We start from the raw sequence: 19,842 nt of genomic DNA, 5'->3' as shown, positions 1-19,842 counted from the left end.
TATGATAGATTGGTTAGTTCGAAAATACCTTCTTAGCCTTATCTTTCAGGTGAAGAAATTAGAATGTATTAAAATGAAAACTGACAGCTCACCAAAAATGGTCACTTATTTTTAAAAGCGTAAGTATAAAATATTAACAAGCTATTTCTAATGACATCCTTGTCTATGTATATTACTGCTGCATTGTAATTTTATAATTCTTTATTAGGATTGAATATGAATCTTTAAGTTCTAATTGGCTGACATTTGTTTTCTGGTTTGAAAGAAAACACCATGCTGTTCTTATATCACTATTTGCTATTCTGAACACTGTTCAAGAAAAATACCAACCAATACATTCCACAGAAGAGCAAAATACAGAGTAATGTGCATACAACTTTGCGTGCAATCTCAAACTTGGCAAAGAACATTCCTCTTGAACTCAAGTTGTGTATGAAGTAACTGTTAACATTAAAATAACACCTTTAAAAGTTTATCCCAGTACACACTGAAATTATATGCACTATTACTCTGTGAATACCTGAGCCAAGATTGCCAGATTAATTGATAATTAATTCAAGATGGAAAGAGCAAATAGGAATGTATGTACTTATGCTGATCCAATCTCTAAAACAGTTCCACAAGCAAATAATGCTACAAAACCTTCATTTCTCATTTGATCTTCTTATCAATATCTCTGACATGCTACTTATATTATTCTATTTAATTAAAAGTATCAATTGCTAAGTACCCAATCAAGTAAATTGGTTAATAGCTTTAACCTAAGTAGTCACCAGTAAACACATCTATTTGAAGTAGCTGTTATGACTTGACTTTTGACTTGTATAAACTTGCTTTAAAATGACTGGAAGCTTAGTAAAATGCAGAAGAATACGTGAAACACACCATACTTAACTCTCTATCATGTGATATTAAATAAGTAAATTCATAAAGTAAAAACTTGAAGAAAGGCAATGCTCCAAATTACGTACCTGTCTCTGCTTCAGATTCTGAGTCATCCTCCTCTTCCTCTTCACTAGAACAACTGGATTCATCCTTCTTTCCCTCTTCTTCCTCATCTGCTTTCTCTTGCTCCAGAGACTCTGTATTCTTTTCTTGCTCCATAATCAGCGTCTCCTTACTGAGTTTGAAAAGAAAAGTACTTACTAAGTTCTGAAAAACTTACTAAAGCCTTTTAAGTAGGACTTTGTGACAGCTTGTAAAGTCATCTTTTTTAAGAGCTTATAATTTTTCCTATTTTACTTACTTTTTGAATGTTTTCTGTGTCTGATTATTATCCAGGTTGGCTGTGGATTCAATTAGGGGAGATTTCTTTTCACGTTTCTCACTATGAAGCTTCAAAACACAGAATGATGCAGTTTAACTGATGGAATGGTATCAGTGTGACAAAATTACAAATGGAGGGAAATCTTCTCTAACTATTACAAATACTACAGTGTGTGTATATAAGCTTTCAAAGCATTAAAGTTCAAAACTCCAAAATCTCAGAAACTTTATTCTAATTGTTGCTACTTCAGATCATAAAATGCACACTAGAAGAGGCAAGTTGTAGAGCACCCTTCTTCTTCCAAGGCTTTTTTGTTACCACAACTGACCAAGTAAGGGCATAAAAGATCTTTTGAGGTGGCTGTAGGATTACCTGAATTGAAATACAAAATCAAAACTTCAGTTTTAATCTTTATGCTGCTCTGAGCTGCATACCATAATCCTATGTACAATAAACTATAACGTGTGTGTATATATATATATATAAAAATATGCGCAAGGCCTACCAGATTCTGCTTCTTTTGCAGTTCCTCTAAATATCCTAGAATATCTTCATCTGCTACATCAAACGCTGTCTGACCCTGGAGAACGGGAAGAAGTAGAGCATCGTAATTGTGCAATAGAATTTAAATACAATGGACTACAATGTCTTTTCACATGATGATGCAGGTAAAGGAGCACATTAAGAGAGAGGAATTGAAAAATAAGTCAAGCTCTATTGCAAACTGTTAGTCTGTCAGTATTTGAAAACAATTTTGCAATATTACTTTTTTTGGGGTAATTTAAACAAAAACATCTATACCTGACGAGTAAACAGATTTTTTTAAGTGATAAAGACATAACAAAATTTTTCTGTCCGTTGAAACAAAAAAAAAAAGAAACACTATGAAGAGTGATGAATATAAAATTCTCACAATATTAGTTCCCAATGGCAGTTGGATGGATGGATCCTGAGCAGTTCAGTATCCTTCCCATTGTAGACTACCACATCAAGCACAGATGGATTTTTTAAAAGATTAAATTATTTAAGCAAGCTATACTAAATTTAAGTAGTCATGCTTTCACATTTTACAGCAAAACTGTATTTGACAATTTACATTCCATTTTAGAAAAGATCTGCTCCAATCACTTTTTCTTATTTCTTTTTAGTGTATGATTTCCACGAGCCATGAACTTGAAGGCTGGAATCTAGGAAATTCCTAGATCCACTGGATCCTAGATCTATATATGCAGCTGCATCAATATGATGGGTGGACTTCATGAGATGTTGGGAAGATCCTGACAAGATCAGTCTAGTAAGTTCTGTACAATAACCAGCAGTAAAGACAGAGCTGTCATTCAAATGCAGTCACAGCAGCTTATAAAAACAATGAAAGGTGTTCCTATTTGTGCTTATTTCAGTTTCTCAAAATGTTAACTAAAGGTAAATATATTCCCAATTACACTGTGAAAGCTATCTTAATTGGTTAGACAGGAAATTACTACTTTTCACATCCATAAAGCTTCTGACCATACAGAAGCATGTGCACTTCTCAACAAAGCTTACCCAAAACAGCTTGAGGTAATCTGACATTTGAACTGTTATCTCAAGTTTATATTTGCATTATGACTACAGTTTTTAAAGTGGCTTTCTATTTTTAGGTAGTTGTTAAGTGAGTGTTAGACCTACCTTGACCACAAAGAGTCATTTTGCAAAAAACTGTTGTAGTTGGAAGGTTACATCTAAATCCAAATCTGCAACAGCTGATACCTGAAGTGCCTAAACAACAAAGGCCGAGTTCTCCAAGGTGCTAAGCACATACAACTGAACCCAAATCCAGGACTTTTCAATCCTCATATCTCCAAACCCAAAAATGCTTACTAGCTTACTTAAGAACTCAACAGATGAATCTCTCCTAGATTGCAGAGACAAGCCCATATACAAAAAAACCCAGCTGACATGTTTCTATGCCTCCTCATTTCTTGTTCTTGTCCCAGTGGAGTTGAACATACTTTTATGAAAGTGCTCTCTAGCATATTTTATCTGCATTTTCACAGTCCCAGTAAAAAGTCTAACATATAATTTGAAAAACTGGCTTTGACCAATTACATCTGCATCTGACTACCTGATACAAAATACTACTATGCAGCTGATATTTTTAAGTTCTGTAAGCATTATACAGAAAGAGTTGAAGCTATTTGGAATTTAATTTCAGAATTCACTACTTTTAATAATTTTCTTATAAGTACCCTCCATTTGCAAGGAATAAAAATTCAACAAAGATTAAAAGTGTTAAGCAGCAGCAATTTTACCCTTCCACAGAGTAAATACTTGCTAATTCATGATCTGTATCTGCATTATTTTCCTAATTTATTTTTAAAAGTTTATGAAAAAATTTAATGAAGAATCCATCTTAAAAGTTGGGTAGATAATTAACATATACAGAATGTTTACTGACAGAAACTGGAAGCAGATCAGAACACTCTGCAAAGAAAAGAAGGAGAGCTCAGCACTTACATAGTTGAATGAAAAGGTTTGGATCCTTCTGATGCCTATGTGAATCATGAATGTATTTGCACTTATTGGGCGCAAGATCTTGCAAAACCAGCAAGCTACACAGGCCATTGCATAGAAGTCTAGGAAATACAGCTTAGGAAGCATTCCAATTATGTCTAGGGAGTCCAGAAATGCCTACAAGTTTCTTCCAGCACACCCAAATCAGCATAATATAGTGGTAACTCTTCAGTGTGGCAGCACAAGCTCATTTTAAGAGTTCAAACACTACCCAAAGACATCATAATTTTCAGAGATCAAATGAAAGCCTGTATGCAATCCATCAAATCACTAATTTTGCATCATTGAAATGCCATCAAACCCTTTCAATTTTGAATTTGCATGTCAAAGATTGCATGGACCATTTAATATAGAACTAAGCATAAATTCGGCCTAGAAATTAATTTAGACAATCAGAGAATTTAGTTTTGAACACAAACATGCTGTTTTGACAAAACATGCATTATATAAAGCTCCACGTACAGTAAACAGCAGTTTATCATCACTTTTCTTACCCTGGCTTCTAAAGTCACTTTAGAGACCAGAACTTTGTATCTTGACAAGGATTACATAAAAATCCTACCACTTTGTTGACAGCCTCCATATCACAAAGGTTTTCCACTAAAATGCGACATGCTTCTTCTTTACCCCAGTGAGCAGCAGCGTGAAGCGGTGTCCAGCCATCATAATCTTTAATATTTACATCGTAGTGAGCCTGTATTAAAAGCCTAAAGAAATTAAAAAAATAGATCTTGACACTGTAATAAATTGTCATAAAAATCATAATACTCTTCTGTGATGATATTCTTTTCCTTTTTCATCATAAATATTTTGGTTGGGTTATTGACGATTGATTTTTCCTCTCACAGAAACATCTGCTATTTCATTGTTCAGTAGGTATATATTTTTAAGTAAAATTCAGGAAAAATAGCCTTTTCCATTTCCTTTTCAATTCACTTTCTCTTCAAAGCATTGCTTCTATACAGTTAGATATTTTTTCTGTATGTGTAGTAATAGAGAACAGCCCTTTTAAGAAAAGAGAGTTGTAAAACGTAAAAATTTTGTTCTTATTAGTAAACTCTTAAAACCTCCTCCCATTCTAATATTAGTTGCTTGAAACTTGCATCTCCTTCTGTCATGAGCATTTTTGCAACAATCCAGTGAACTCAAATAGAGGACCCGTCATTGTGCCTGCATTCAATACTCCAATTCAGCACGGTCCTGAGGTGAGCATCACAGTGACAAAGGACACTTAACCTAACAAGCAAAGCCCTATGTAAAGGGCTAACAGCTCTCTGAACCACTGTCCATAATTGTTAAAAATCACACAGCTACAGTGCTCTTCTTAAAAAATTACCCCAGTTTCTCAAGAGCCAATATACTTATAGTAGTATCCCCCAATGAGTCAACCTTCACATATGCTCAGCTGTAAAGTCTTGCAGTCTGGCATCCTATACAGAGTACACATTTTTGATGATTTGAAGTAATCACAAAAATTGCCTGCACATATATTTTTCCCATCCTGGGAAAAGTATATGGACTGGACTACAGAAAACTAAAATAACAGAGAGCTAGAAAACAATGGAACAATTATAGATAAAACTCCCTTATAGACACATACTACCCTAAAACTAAAATTACTCTTTCCCAACAGAATAACTTCTCTTTGTCATGTTGAAGCATCAGGGTTTTTTTGAAGTAGAACTCCCATTCAATAAATTGCTCTGCAGACCTTAAAGGCAGAAATACTCACAGTCAGGATGTGTGCTCATTTTCATTCATGTTACAATACCTAAGTGCTCCTAGCACTGGTAAAGCAGTCAAATAAATCTATAATCACAGCAAAGCAATGTATTACTAATTATGCTTTACTGAAATAAAGCAGAGCTTTTATGAAAATACAATTAAATTTCTGTTAGGGCCTATGTTGGTATTATATTGATGAAAAACTATGTGCCAATTAGGGGACCCCACAAGCCTGAAGCTTTCCAGGAAAGCTTTCAAGAGTCATGATTTTCAACAATATCAAAATGCAAAATTACCCATTTCTTAAGTGTAAAAAACTTCTGCTCTAGATTATAACCTGTGCTTTATGTTTGCAAATAAATATGTTAAACTAGAAGGCTAACCGGTATCATAAAAAGGTCTTGTTTACATAGTTGGTTTTAGAAACAGGGCAAGTTTTTTATCAAACTCCTTCTCTTAAATAAGCATTCAGGCTAATTATGTACACTGTATTCATATTTAAAGTGATTTAAGACAAAAGTTAATAGCATCATGATTTATGAGTGCTTGAAAATCTAAAATCAAGCTTTGAGAAAAGATTGTTCTAAAGACTGTTTTTTTTCAGGATACAACTCCTTGAAGTTAGAAGTGCCCAATTCTATCAATTGCAAGCATCATAACATCAAGACAATAAAATATGAAAAATTTCCATTTAAAGCACACTTACTTTAAGACTTCTGTATAGCCCTTAGCAGCAGCTACATGAAGCGCTGTACCACCAGATTTTGCATGCCTGACATCATTTATATGGCCACTGTTGAGCCACTGTCTTGCATCTCTTAGCATTATTCGTTCTTCTTCTTTTCGAGCTGATTCTATATCAACCCCTAATTCAGACAGGGAGGGGAAGCGGGTAAAAGAGGACACAAAATATTTTAGTTCAAATACTTCAATTATTGAACAAATTTTATGCCATGTTTAGGTGATGCAATAAAATAACTAAACAATATGAATAATATTTGGAGTTAGATACTGATATCTTTTTGAAGATGAATCCTAACAGGTTATGGAAACATCCAATGTTATACAACAGTTTGCATGCATAATGCATTTTTTAACAAAAGGGTTTATAAACAGGATTATAAATAAATAATAACAGTAAAAATCAGTCTACTAAAACTGGCTCTTCCATTTTAAGAATGTCTACCATTACAATAATAACCATTGAACTGGCATTTTAAAAGAAGAGGAAAACTCTATTTTAACTTTCTAAGCACTAAAATATAAGTCTTATATATACATATAAGTTGATGTATCTGTACAAAGCAGAAAACAACTAAATTGTTTCACAAAGAGCTACCTATGGGAAGAGAAACAGCCTCACTTATTAACACTGATGACAAGATGGAGTTGTATTTTTTATACTTTCTACAGCATTTCTGGTTTGTCTTTTATCACTGTGAATCACAAACCTTATACTCAAACAGCCAACCCTTTGGATATCTCACTTCATAGCTTAACTAAAAAAAAACAAAAACAACTGAAAACCTTTTATAGTATGTCTCACAAAAAATTACCACACACTGACGAAAAGGGAGAAAGGCAGTCCAACATTATAACATCAACAAGTATATACATCATGTTAAACAGATGGAAATAAATTACAGACCCTGAATGGGCAAAGCAAACATGTATTTGCAAACATTTTTTTATTACTGCTACATGGAGCAATCTTAAGAACATCACAGAAAAGGGGTCTTGAAGAGAACTATGCATAAGCATGGTTCTATCCACAATGCCTGAACAGTGACAACTTGTAAGGAGAAGTGTTTTAGTAACCGTGATCATCAAGATTACAAACTGTGTCTGGGTTGACCTTTAATAGAAAATCAGTGGCCCAAACTTCAGTAAAACAATTTTATTTGTATGATTTCTCTAATCTTAGACACTAGTATGCAGGGACTTGGGAGATATATACTCTTCTTCTGTTTTCTGGATTTTCATTTCTTGTAGAGCAAATCATTAACTTGGACATAATAAAAACATGTCTAGAAACAGGTACTAATCTGCTAGATAAAACCACAGACCTCAACAGTGGTCCGTATAGCCTATTAAATTGATCATGATTTTTAAAACACTTAAAAGATAGATGCTCCTTGACTCAGATCTAATTCTGCCTTCTTTCAGTATTTCCTGATGAAACGTCATCTCTCCCCAAACTGTTTTCCTGCAGCCAACTTGTTTCTATCACACAGCACTCCTAACAGTCCAACTAGTCAAAGCACAACATCAAGCAGACCCCAAACAAGAGTATGCAAAGCTAGAACATCTCTTTTCAACACTACTCCAAATAATTAATAATTGTAATTAATTTTCAGTCTTTATAATGAATGGCAATTTCAAGCTCTAATGTCTTCAAAGGAACTGCAAGCTACTAATCTTTTACAGGGTGAATGAGTCCCCAGAAGATGGAAGTCAAATGAAATCCAACTTGACTGTTGCCCATTTAGACATGCAGCAGAAACTGAGGAATGCAGTGAAGCAGCCATCATTAAAGAAAATATTAGTATAACAAAATGAAAACAGAGATAATACACAGATGATCCTATGTAATGCAATGCATCATTCTACTGTGTAAAATGTGGTAAAACAGGTTATAGTAAAACAGATTCATCAAGCTCTTATCAATCCCCTGGCCACTAGAAAGTCAAAGCAAAGAAGTGACAAACTGAAAGCAATTATATGGGCACTGCTGAAACACCCTTAAGGCAGTGGATAGCACACTGATATACCTATTATGTTATGTATGAATTAGTATTCCATAGTTGCTGCAATTCCCCAACTATAGAACAAGCAAACCCTCGAAAATGACATGCCTGAAATGCAGGAATATACAAATACATAAAAATTTACACAAAATTTTAAAAAAATAACACACACACAAAACCCACTACAAAATCTCCCCAAAAATAACAAAAAAAACTACCCTCAAAAAGCCAAGGAAATAATTAAAAAAAACCCCAAAAGCAGGACTCAAAAAATATCAGTTGGAGAAAAGAGTCTCTTCACAAAGCAAATTTGGTAAAACTTTATTCTAATGACAATCAAAAGATAAAATTTTACAAAGTATCAGAAAATAACTGAAGCAGGTTAAACATTTAGTGTTCTAAGTAGCTGACCAAACTCCTAGACTCATTCACTTAATTGACCAAAAAAAAAATTTTAGTCTTGACAATGTAATAAAAATTAACTGGATTACATTTTATCAGAAACTCATGAAAAACCATAATCTGGAGGTTGAGTCTGCAAGACACAGGAAGATACACAAGACTGATGAAGCATTCAGAAGAAGAAAAAGTTAGAAAATTTTATGACCGATATGAAGAATGAAGACCAGGAACTCTGAATCAATAATGCACTAATAATCCTGTATTCTCATTCCTCCAGAAGGCTTCTACATATTGATGTGTGAATTACTGCCAGCTGTAACTTCCGGGGCCTTGGCATCTGCTTGCCTTTCAGAATGACACAGCAGTGCAAATGAGCAGATCCTGGGACAATAATGCTCTCGACTGCAGTCCTTTACATATCAGTGTTGCCTGCCAAATACTGCTGTGCAAATAAATACTTTATATCTCATCCTCTGTTAGTCACATTTATTGTCCATTCCCTTTTGCATGCCCGAAGTCCAACTGCGAATCCTTATCAGCATAAGTAAACTCTTCCACCTGAAGAATATGATGCAAATTCCTATCAGTGTAAAACTGTCCATGTAGATGGCTGGTTGTTTTGCGGTAATTTTGTATAAAGGCAGAACAGAGAAAAACCTCCTTCCAAAGCCCAATCTTGAGTTTCTAATGGGTCACATCTAAGTGTACTTTCCAGATATGCCTGTAGACTCGGGGATTTATGTCAAAATAGCAATTCTTTTGCAGGAAAAGTAACTAATACTGAATATAGACTTCTATCAGTATCACAAACAAGATATAATGGTTGCAGAGAAGTAATTGCTGCATCAATACATTATTTGACAAGATAGTAATTTTCTGGTCATATTGCAACACAAGAATCTTGCCAATCTAAATAAAACATTCCACATTAATAACTGGCATGAAAATGAGAATTGAACTCTGTGTCATAGAAGAAAAGCTGTGCTCTGAGATAAATTAAATAAAATTCCCATTATTAACTGCAGAAAACGGAATGTAAACAGCCTTTATTATACCTTGTACGGGCCTTTCTCCTTCCTATTGTTTTCTAGACTCTATTAAGATACCAGGGAAAAAGAAAATGCTTCATCGAAGGTTTCCAACCCTTTCTCCCTGTGGCCCATAGATGGCAATGTGCTGCCTCCCAGCTCAGCCTCGGCCACAGCACTTGCTCACACCATGAGTACGATTAACCTCTCTGGCAGCCTAACAAGTTCTTAAATCATTAATAATTTATTACTAAATGTTTTCACTTTTTTCTGATCAACAAGAGTTACTCAACAGGTTTGAAAACAGTGTGCCATTCAGTAAGCATTTAATGAAATTCAGCATAAGTTTAACTGCTGAATCATTGTTTCGGGACAACTCAGCCATATAAAGGCATGTTTTATAGATACTGCAGGGAAGATCAACCCACTTTTTACTTCATGAAGCGAGTGTTTATATACAAATGTAATAGTTCGGATTTTATCCACATAAACAAAGCTGAGTTAAGCAATAATTCTGAGAGAGTCCTGTAACATTACCTATAATTAAGAATGAGGAACATGTGCTTCTTTCCTTGGAACAAAAGTCATGATCACTCTGAGTTACTGAATAAATAGCTACCACGCCGTATGATGAACTCCTGATTCACCTCACATCACCTCTCCCTAGTAACTCATCTCCTGAGAACGTTTCCTATAATTCAAAATAAAATTATTTTTAACTGCTTAAGGCATTAAGAGGACATCTGACGATAAACAGTTAAAAAAATACCTTCAAACCATTATAGTTAACCCTACTCAAGACCCGAGGAGAGACAATATTTAGAATTGGCCAGGGCTGGCCACATCTCTTTCAAGTCTGCTGGTTTTCACCAGTGCAAATGAAAACTTTACACTACTGGCAAAAGATAACCTCCACATCCCTGTGTTGAAACATTGTAGAGTAGAAGAAACATGAGGGATCACTTTGAAAAACTATATAATATTGTTAATGAAGATAAAGATTTTTGAGGATTGCAGTGGCACCTATATACATGGGATTGGCCAATGGTAAAGGCATCAGCCATAAGTAGAAAGAACAAAACAAGTTCTAAATGAAGGGTTTTTTAACAACACACAAACCAGTTAAACTACGTGGAGTGCAAAGGGAACAGCTGTTGAACGTTATTTAGAATAATTTCCATAAAAAATCTGATTTTGCTTTCTGTGAAGTGTTTGTATCAAAAAAATCTTTATACCTTACCTAATCACGTAATATATCTTCTCACAAATTATAAACTCAACTAGGTTTTAAGTTTCAAAAATAATTAGGCCAAAAATTCCCCTTTTAAGATTAAGGTAAAAAAAATGTTTTCCTTACTATCAGAGTGGTACAGCTTTAGTTATTGGATATCTATTCCATTAGTTCACAATTACTGCAGACTTTATCAACAGTCATGTTATTTGTGCAGCAGAACACAAGAGGACACATGAAAACACACCTGACCCTTGGTGCAATTTAGAGGTGTCACACTTGAAGGTCAGCATGACTGAAGAAAACCAGACACTGCATGATAATACTAGAAAAGCTCTCTTCTTTCACATCCAATGCTCTTTGCAACAACAGAACTTGTAAAACAACAAGATGATTTTGGATCGCTGACCACCTCCTCTCTAGTCAGATCTGATTCTGGAGTCTGAATACAAAATAGGATGAGCAAACATTGCAGATCCTTCCTTTTTTTTAAGACTGTAATGTCACATAGAAATGAATTGTAGTGCATTCTGTGATTTATTTTTTTGTGATTTTAGTGCCTTCAGAGGCTCCCATATTTTGTTCTGTAGTAAGACATGTCTCTAAAATACAATTTTTGCAATTGCTTGCAAAAATTTGGGCATAAGTACGAACTGATGATTAGTTTGTACTGATCAGTTTGTACGCTAAATAGCTGCACAACTGGAAGGGTCTGTTTGTATTTTTCCTACAAAGAAAGAAGGCCTGCAAAAGCAGTAAAAAGGGTGATCTAACATGATGGTTTTCCTCAGATTTCTAACAGAAACAAACATCAAATGTCATCAGCTAAACACATCTGAAATCACAATGAACATGACTGATCTTTCCAAGCAATCTTTTGCCACCAAGCAACTCTGACTGCCAATACATAGGAAGCCACACTTGCAGCATTAACAATGCAAGACAAAAATGAAACTAATTAATGGAGGAATAAACACATGAAAAGGTTGGAAGGCAAAAATGTTACGGAAAATGTCAACTTAGTTTTCACACTGCATGTTTTACCTATGCAGAGGTAGGATATTTTGGCACCCAGGTTTATTTATTTATTTTCAAAATAAATAGGATGATCTTCCATTACCTGTAACATGAGCCAGGCTGACCACTCCACAGACCTCAACGCTAACTTGCATTATCAAAACTGGCATTGCTTTATATGATATGAAAGAGTGCATCATATGAAAGGAACATGAATTATCCCACTGCTGGAGGAATAATTATATTCTGCTAGAGGTATAGTCAAAGATGAAACTGTGACAATGCATCACTATTAATTCCAAATTAGGAGAAACAAGTTCCTATTTAGAGCTATTAATTTCTCTAGCCACAACATACACACAATTAGGCGCTTCTCTAACTGATCATTATAATGACTAAATAATCATCTTGTATTTAATATTAAGTTTACATTTAAGTTAAGGATGCCATCAAAAGCACATAATTAAAACCTTACTGCTGAGACAATCGTCTTATGATTTAGTAAGATATGCACAAGTTCACATTCAGATTCATACCCTTTCTATTCCATTCTCATGCACAATCATGAAATATTTCCTCTGATTTCATCTCTGCAGGTAAAAAGCCCTTAGTTCTTACATCTTCACACACAAATTTAGAAGAAGGGATACTGCATGCCTTCTTCCCTGCTTCTGTGAAACAAACAAGCAAACCAAGTGACAAAAACGTCAGAGGAATGCTCGGAAGATAGGTTTTCCATAGCAAGTGAAATCTAGTATTTTCAACCACCTAAAATTATTATTTTAGAAGCTAATAGCTGCAGTGTGGGAACATGTACCTTCTTTTCAGATTTTTAAATACAGTACTGTAGACAGTTTATAGTAAGTTTAACTATGAAATACGTAAACCTCACAGAAATTTTCAATGATTTGTGGCATTTAGTTTAGGCTGCAAATGTTAATATTACAATTAGGATGTTCAAAATAATTTAATTAAACTTGCAAAAGAATAAAAATTACTGTATAATGCTGAATATCTGCATTGTAAAAATGTATGTAAAATCCCATATAACAAATAATTTCTTTTTAAAAACGCAACAAAAAATAAAAGATTTTGGAAAAGTTTGTTTCCCAAATAATTCCAATTTTACAAAGAGCAGTCAATTAGTACTGCACATCAGTGAAGTCAAACATTTAAAAAACAACCTTAAAGAATATAGTCTGAGGCACATTCCAAGAACAACTCTTAAGCAAAGATTGACAGTACTGTTAGAAAAGAGAACAAGTAATCAAAATAGAGTAATTATAATAGAGACAAAAAAATACTTGCAACTATCTAATCTGATGCTCCTCGTGTGTTAACTATAAGAACTGCTAATCAAATTTCTGTTAACACTACCAATTAAATGAATCAAAGCCTTTGCAAATCTACTTCTGCATATCAGCATCTCTTCTTTCACATATCATGTCTTCCAGTTTCTTTTTACCACTTGCTTTGGGCATTAAACAGGTTTAAGAATACAAATTAAGTCAGGGCAAAGCCTAAAGCCATTACTAGTTTACTGTTAAATTATGTAAATTTGTCTTAAGACACATTAATTTAACACTATAAGAGAAGAACCATTTTCAAGGAGGAAAAGGCCTTTTAAGAGGCAAACCCCTTTTAAGAGGGGTTTGGAAGTAATGGAGATGCAGCCCCCTAGTACATCCCCTCCAAAGGTTCCATCTTCACTCAGTGTTGTCATCCTCCTTCAACACATAACTCAGACCACAACACCCTACTTCTCATACTCCAGGTTCTGGCATAGCAGCACAATTCTATCAGACTCAAGACGGTCAGGCAACAACAACTGAATATTCTTTTCTCTGTGGAATAGAAAACCCAGAAACTTTCAAAGACCTTTCACCGGAAAACCCGTGTGAGGACTGGAATATGGAATACAGCAGTGTAAGGAGAAGGGGAAAAAGCAGGGAAAAATATATCAGTATGCTCTCTCAAAGGTCAATTTCTCCTGTAAAAACATCACTGCCAGTCCTAGCAATTTTCTAGGACCAAGGCACATAAATTTAGGGTGTTTGTTATTAAACAATAATGTCAAAACTTGATACCCCTCCTTTAAGTTTTATATGAATGCTCACCCGTATGCTGTTTTCAGAAGGGTACACAAGAAAACCCCAGGAGGAACTTAAAAGATCATGATAGGTTTTCAGGCCTCAGGTAATTGCAATCTAAGACTCCTTATCCCAAGGAGTAGATATTTGCCACTGTAGAAAGGCACTTAAAAGATCAGAACTAGACACAAAGGTTGATTTATGGGATACAGGATAGTTGTTCATTCTTGTTTTCATTATTCTAGGCTTTCTTTGTTACCTTGGGACTGCATTAAGACCTCATCCTAAAACTGCCTGCCTATTTCTCTTCTCTCCAGGGTAGAAATCTCTTTAGACTTAGTCTGAAGCTGGGATATAGAAGTCCATATCCCAAATGCACTGAATACCATCCATAGTATCTGAACGTCACCTACATTCTGGCTGAGTTAAATGAATACAAGAATGCACTGCACACCTGGGTTCAATACTTCTGACCTCTTTCTTCACAAGAGGCTGGGCTGAGCAAAAACCCTTAAAGACAGCTTAAACACTGCACATTGCATTGACAATTCCCTTCAGAAAAGAAACTGACTTTGTAAGCCCTAAGTTTTCAAAACTGTATTTAGTGTCCAGTAAACACAACCACCCTTCCATTTTCAAAATTACCTTGTCTATTTACTTCATTCTGAAGCAGCTCCTCCATTGCCTCTTCTTCAGCAATATCTAATGGAGTGTCTCCTTCACTATTTACAGCTCCTACGTGTGCTCCTTGACTAATTAAATACCTGCCAACAGACAAAGAAATAAAACCTGTAAATAACATAGCAAAGCTAATGTAAAAAAAACACTTAGTAGCCACTAGCATATCATATGCACATATATAATTAATAGAAAATTATATTAGGTATAAGTAAAAACCCTTATGACTGCCCGCAACCCCTGAATATCTGTACGTCTTTTCATGATAATAACCATTAATATAAATAGCCCTCCGGTCTTCAGTTTGTCTCCTGACATATTTAATACACACTTGGAAGAACTAAAGTAAGAAAATGGCTAGATTATGAACAAAAGTGAACACAAGGTAAAGAGGGGTGGAACTACCAATTCCCATGACCTCCTCTTATTTAGTCACTTATCCCAGAACTCACAAATTCAGTGGCACAAAGTTTCTATACTTTCTCAGAATGATGACTCCTGATCTCTTATGCAGCTTCATGAAGTTTAAAAAAGAGAACAATCTCTTCTCCTAAGTATATGTAAGGTCAGCTTTTTGTGGGGAAGAAGGCAGGGGGGAGAAAGGAAGCAGTACTTTACACATTCCAATCCCCCAATATGTTTTCTTACTTATTGTGCTGCAGTCTCAGGAGTCAACAATCCAAAATTCTGATTTTCCAGTGAAGTCAAATGGGTCAGTTCCAACAATAATTCATACAAGAATTATATTAATAAATTGTATTAAACCATAGGCCTATGAAGTTATTGAGAATGTACAGCTTAATAAACAATTAAAACATCAATATAGACCAGTCTTGCAACTTAATATTTCCAATTCCCTAACAAATTCAATACTTTAAGCCATGATAAGAGTCAACATAAGCAAAAAACTGCTAACATACCTCCTGCCTCGCAGAGCTGAATTTATATTTGCCATATATTCAAGGGGAAAAAAAAATCAGCAAACACTGAAGAATTACTCACCCATTTGCGGATGAAATGAAGAGTGCTTTTTTACCTTCACTATTACAGAATGCCAAATTACGCATGAGACAATCACAAAATTAATTCAACACTAATAAAAATGATTTAAAGTACTTAAATGATGCTTAACTTATCTCAATTAATTATGATCCTAGATCTGGAATCAGTTCTATTTTCCTTGTCTTTATTCAATAACCCAGAATCAAGTACTTTCATATATTTCTATTTTTTACTGTATGACTTTAAATAGTACATGGTATTAAACCTCTGTAATTACTTTAAGCAGAGGTAAGAACTAACAGATTACAAAATGAAAACTAATTCCCAGAAGTGTAACCATATCTCCTGGGATGTGTATCATCAGTTGCCACCAACAACTTTGATGTTGGCATATGGTGCTGGTTTTATACTGTTCCTCTTAAAAGAGTGCAGTGCTGTAACTCTTACTTCTCTCTAGTTATGAGATTTTACTTCTGCAGGAATGAAAAATTAATACAGTGTAACAACATTTCTCAACAATACCAGTTGTGTTGTTTTAAAAGCAAAACACCCCCCCCCCCAGTCACAGATCAGGTAATTGCTACGCAGGTGTCCGCTAAACAGGCAAAAACAGCAGTTAGGAAAATAACATTCTTACGAAGTCAAAACAAAGTCAATCACTGACAAAAGTATCTTTTTTAAAAAAAAATCCAAGTGAATATTCATGTTCTTTCAACGTGTATGTTCTAATATAGACAGGAAAAAAGTGATGTTTAAAAAAACTGATTTTTACCTGTTTCTACATAATACCTATAGCCAAAAACTACTTCTGTAAGGAAAATACGTATCTCATTGAAGCAGTTGTATTTGGTCAACTGAGTCAACAACTTATAGACAAGACGAAAGAATGTATAAGAAAATGTAGGGAATTAATAAAAAGTTGGCATAGCATTTCAGAGAGTAATTATTTCCATTCATGGACAACTTCAAGATCAATTGATCCTTTAAAGTAGACTCCAAAAACGAAGCTGCTTACAGAGCAACATCAGATCAGCAGAGCTAGGGAGATTAGTAGGGTTGGAGAAGTAGAGTTATCTTATTTTCCTCTTGCAGGCGCTTACAGGGCTTTGGTTTTCCTGGGTCAGCAAAAGAAGGATGAGCGAACATGCCTAGAGTCCACAGGATTTAAAGGGATGGAAGAAACAGAAGAAAGATGAAAGGCAGAACTCTACTCGCCAAACAAGTGAGAACTGTGCTTTACCAATGTTCCTGCAGCCATCCAATTAGGCCTCTCCTCTGCTATCCCTCTCAAAAAATTAATAGTGACCCCCTCAATTAAATTAAGTGAAAGAGCATTTCTCATGATAAACCAAATTATTCAAAATCCAACTATTTTAAAGACACCTTTTAAGCCTGGTAATGAAATCTACATTTATTCTCTTTCCGACACCACCCAGATTACCCCGTATGCATTTTTTATTTACAGTAGAACTAGTTTCAGCAAAGCAATGACAGGGTTCAGATAGTGCATGAAGTCAACCTGGTTCCTACAGAAAAGGAGCTTTTATTAGGAAACCTAGCACTACCAATGGAAAGGAGAGCAATCACTGTAGATGTGAAGATGACCTAGTTCTGTATCACATACAGAAAGGAAACTAACTTGGTAAATATGACCAAGTGAATGATGCCCCGAGTTTGTAAAGCATAACTGAGAAGAAGCTAGTACCAGAATAATCCTAAAAATCAGAAGATTTTGGGGTTTATGTAAATAATTAATTTTTTTTAATGAACTGTATTTCAATCTAAATGTTAATTAAAACTTACAGTGTAACTTAGGGGGATATTTGACAGGTCAGTTATTCTGGTACCACACACCAAAATCTTCAAACACAAGAGGGTATTATTGTGTGTAGGTATGTACGCATATTTTACAAGTATTCCATGTTTTGGGAAAACAACCCAACCAACCTACAGAAACAACTGCTTGTATTTTACCTTGTTTAAGTAGGTGTTACCTTCATCTTGAAATTTCACCTTTCTAAAGTATGTAAAAACAATATAACCTCATTTCCTCAGCTGATACTTAATTGATACAGCTATGATACATGTATGCAATGAAAAGGAAATTGAAGCTGTGTAACAGAAAGTCAAGAACCATGTCTTTTGATACCACACCTAGAAAAAGGTCCTTTTTGCAAATGTGGATGCAGTGAAAAAGTAAAAACAAGTAAGATTTCCACCATCACCTACTAATCCTTCTGGTATAGCACTTAAATTTGTATCTTCTGAAATTCACTTGTTGAAAAATGGTCATGTTCAATAGACAGCTACACAAGAATAACTCAAATAATCCAGTGACAATCTGTATAATACACTGGTAGGTGCTCATTCTAAATCTAAACAGATGACAAGGAAACAGTAACTTGATTCATGTCATGGTTTTTTTTTGGAGCTAAAGCTTTCAAGTGTTAACATGGAAGCTAAAGATACCACTTTTAGATGCTCTTGTGGTTAAAGTATAAAGAACTGCAAGTACCCCAGGAATACTAGGAAAGACAAAAGCAGGAAAAGAAAATAAAATCATTCCTGATACCTATGCCCTGATATTTCCATGGCAAGCACTATGCAGTCTCGGTAAGACTGGAAGAACAAGTTTGCTTTGTAATACCATTTTTATAAAGGCAAAAATATTTCTAGTTGAAGATTTTGTCTTAGGAATCACTGTTGCATATTCCTCAATAGCTACTGAGGACTGAAACTAACAACCTGGGGAAAATATGAAACATTTATTTTCTAGAATTACTGTGAAACACAGATTGTGTCTCATTATTTTATGAAAAATACATTGCAATACCATTCATAGAGAGTTGGATCTCAGTATATCTGAGACAATAAATAACAACCCTCTGAGAAGTACTGTAAAAAAGTCAAATAGTCTACACCAAAACCAACCTCAGGAACCAGAAGTTAAAAATTTTAACTAGCAACATGGCCTACATTCTGAGTTTAAAATAAACCCAAGCCTACAAAAAGCCTTTACAACTGATTTTTGTGTGTATGTCTACTAAGAAAATGCATATATAGACACAAAGTAAACAGAGAGGAAAACACTTCTCTCTGAAAACACTTTATATATGAAGTTGAGTCTTATCTGTGAATTTAGAAGAATCTGGAAGATGCTCAAACTTGGATTTACTAAAAAATTGTCAGTTGCAGACAAGATACATTGCAGATAACATTTTCATATTATTTATCACCACACCAGGAAGAGGGACATACGTTTATAGTCGAACCTTGGCCCAGTTCACAACATCTGGAAACAAGTTTGCAAAGTCGTTAGGGATATAATTAACTCTAAGTACTCGCTGATCCTGAAGGTCACCAGAAGGGTGGTAAGCCCAGGGAAGGGAGAGAAGTGTCCGCTGAATTGATTCAGTTCATTACAAACTGCCTACTGCTCTCACTGGAGACTCACTAGGGCAAACAAGTGGCCCCTTCAGACTGGTCAGAAGACTGGACAGCAGTCCATGACTCCTAAAATCTGATGAGAGGGACCCTCCTAAAAAATATTGCATATAAATTTGAAATAAGCCTGTTCAATGTGGCTTTCCTGGTAAACGTGGCCTAATTGCAAGTGGGGGCACCAACTATGAGCACAACTGATCTGCCAAGAACTTCTAACTAATTAGGCATTTCAGCTAAACCCAGCTGGTTTTCAAAAAATCCATAGATGGTGGAGTTCAAATTAATTCCAAGAGTCTCTTTACTGAATGATAATAGGTAGCCAGAGACAGAAAGTGTCATTATGTTCATGCAGCTGTGTAAGCCCTCATTCGAAGAAACAATGAAAAAAATTCACTGCACAGTCCACAGGATGTAAAAACAAATTAAAAACATCTTTGGAATATGAATTTAAATTGCCTTATTTTAAAATGCCTTTCAGAATTGTTTCACTGTTTATTTCTTTAAATATAAAGTATCAATAGACTTTTAAAAGTATACCTCTGTAAATCACTCAAATAACTTATAAAAATAGATCTATAATACATCTGGCCAAACAATTAAACTTCAGGAAATATTTCTCAAATAAAAATTATAAAATTTTAATACTGCTATTTCCAAT

General features: G+C 34.8%; 1 protein-coding gene across 3 annotated transcripts in view; it reads right to left on the bottom strand.

The window, feature by feature from the left end:
• The window catches only part of PPP1R12A (protein phosphatase 1 regulatory subunit 12A), a 116,467-nt gene that overhangs the window by 43,529 nt on the left and 53,096 nt on the right, over positions 1-19,842 (bottom strand). For all 3 annotated transcript variants that reach the window (XM_027896086.1, XM_027896085.1, XM_027896083.1), the window contains exons 3-8: positions 14,706-14,824; positions 6,252-6,411; positions 4,383-4,527; positions 1,773-1,847; positions 1,247-1,335; positions 972-1,120 (exon numbers count right to left, since the gene is read on the bottom strand). In XM_027896086.1, the coding sequence (XP_027751887.1) occupies positions 972-1,120; positions 1,247-1,335; positions 1,773-1,847; positions 4,383-4,527; positions 6,252-6,411; positions 14,706-14,824 (737 nt within the window). The remainder of the gene's footprint in view (positions 1-971; positions 1,121-1,246; positions 1,336-1,772; positions 1,848-4,382; positions 4,528-6,251; positions 6,412-14,705; positions 14,825-19,842) is intronic.

Source organism: Empidonax traillii, unplaced genomic scaffold (genome assembly GCF_003031625.1).
Source record: "Empidonax traillii isolate 1590-97213 ecotype Southwest subspecies unplaced genomic scaffold, ASM303162v1 scaffold477:size924519, whole genome shotgun sequence".
Classification (NCBI taxonomy): Eukaryota; Metazoa; Chordata; class Aves; order Passeriformes; family Tyrannidae; genus Empidonax; species Empidonax traillii.
Note: the sequence above shows the minus strand (reverse complement) of the source record. Positions and strands in the feature narration are given on the sequence as shown.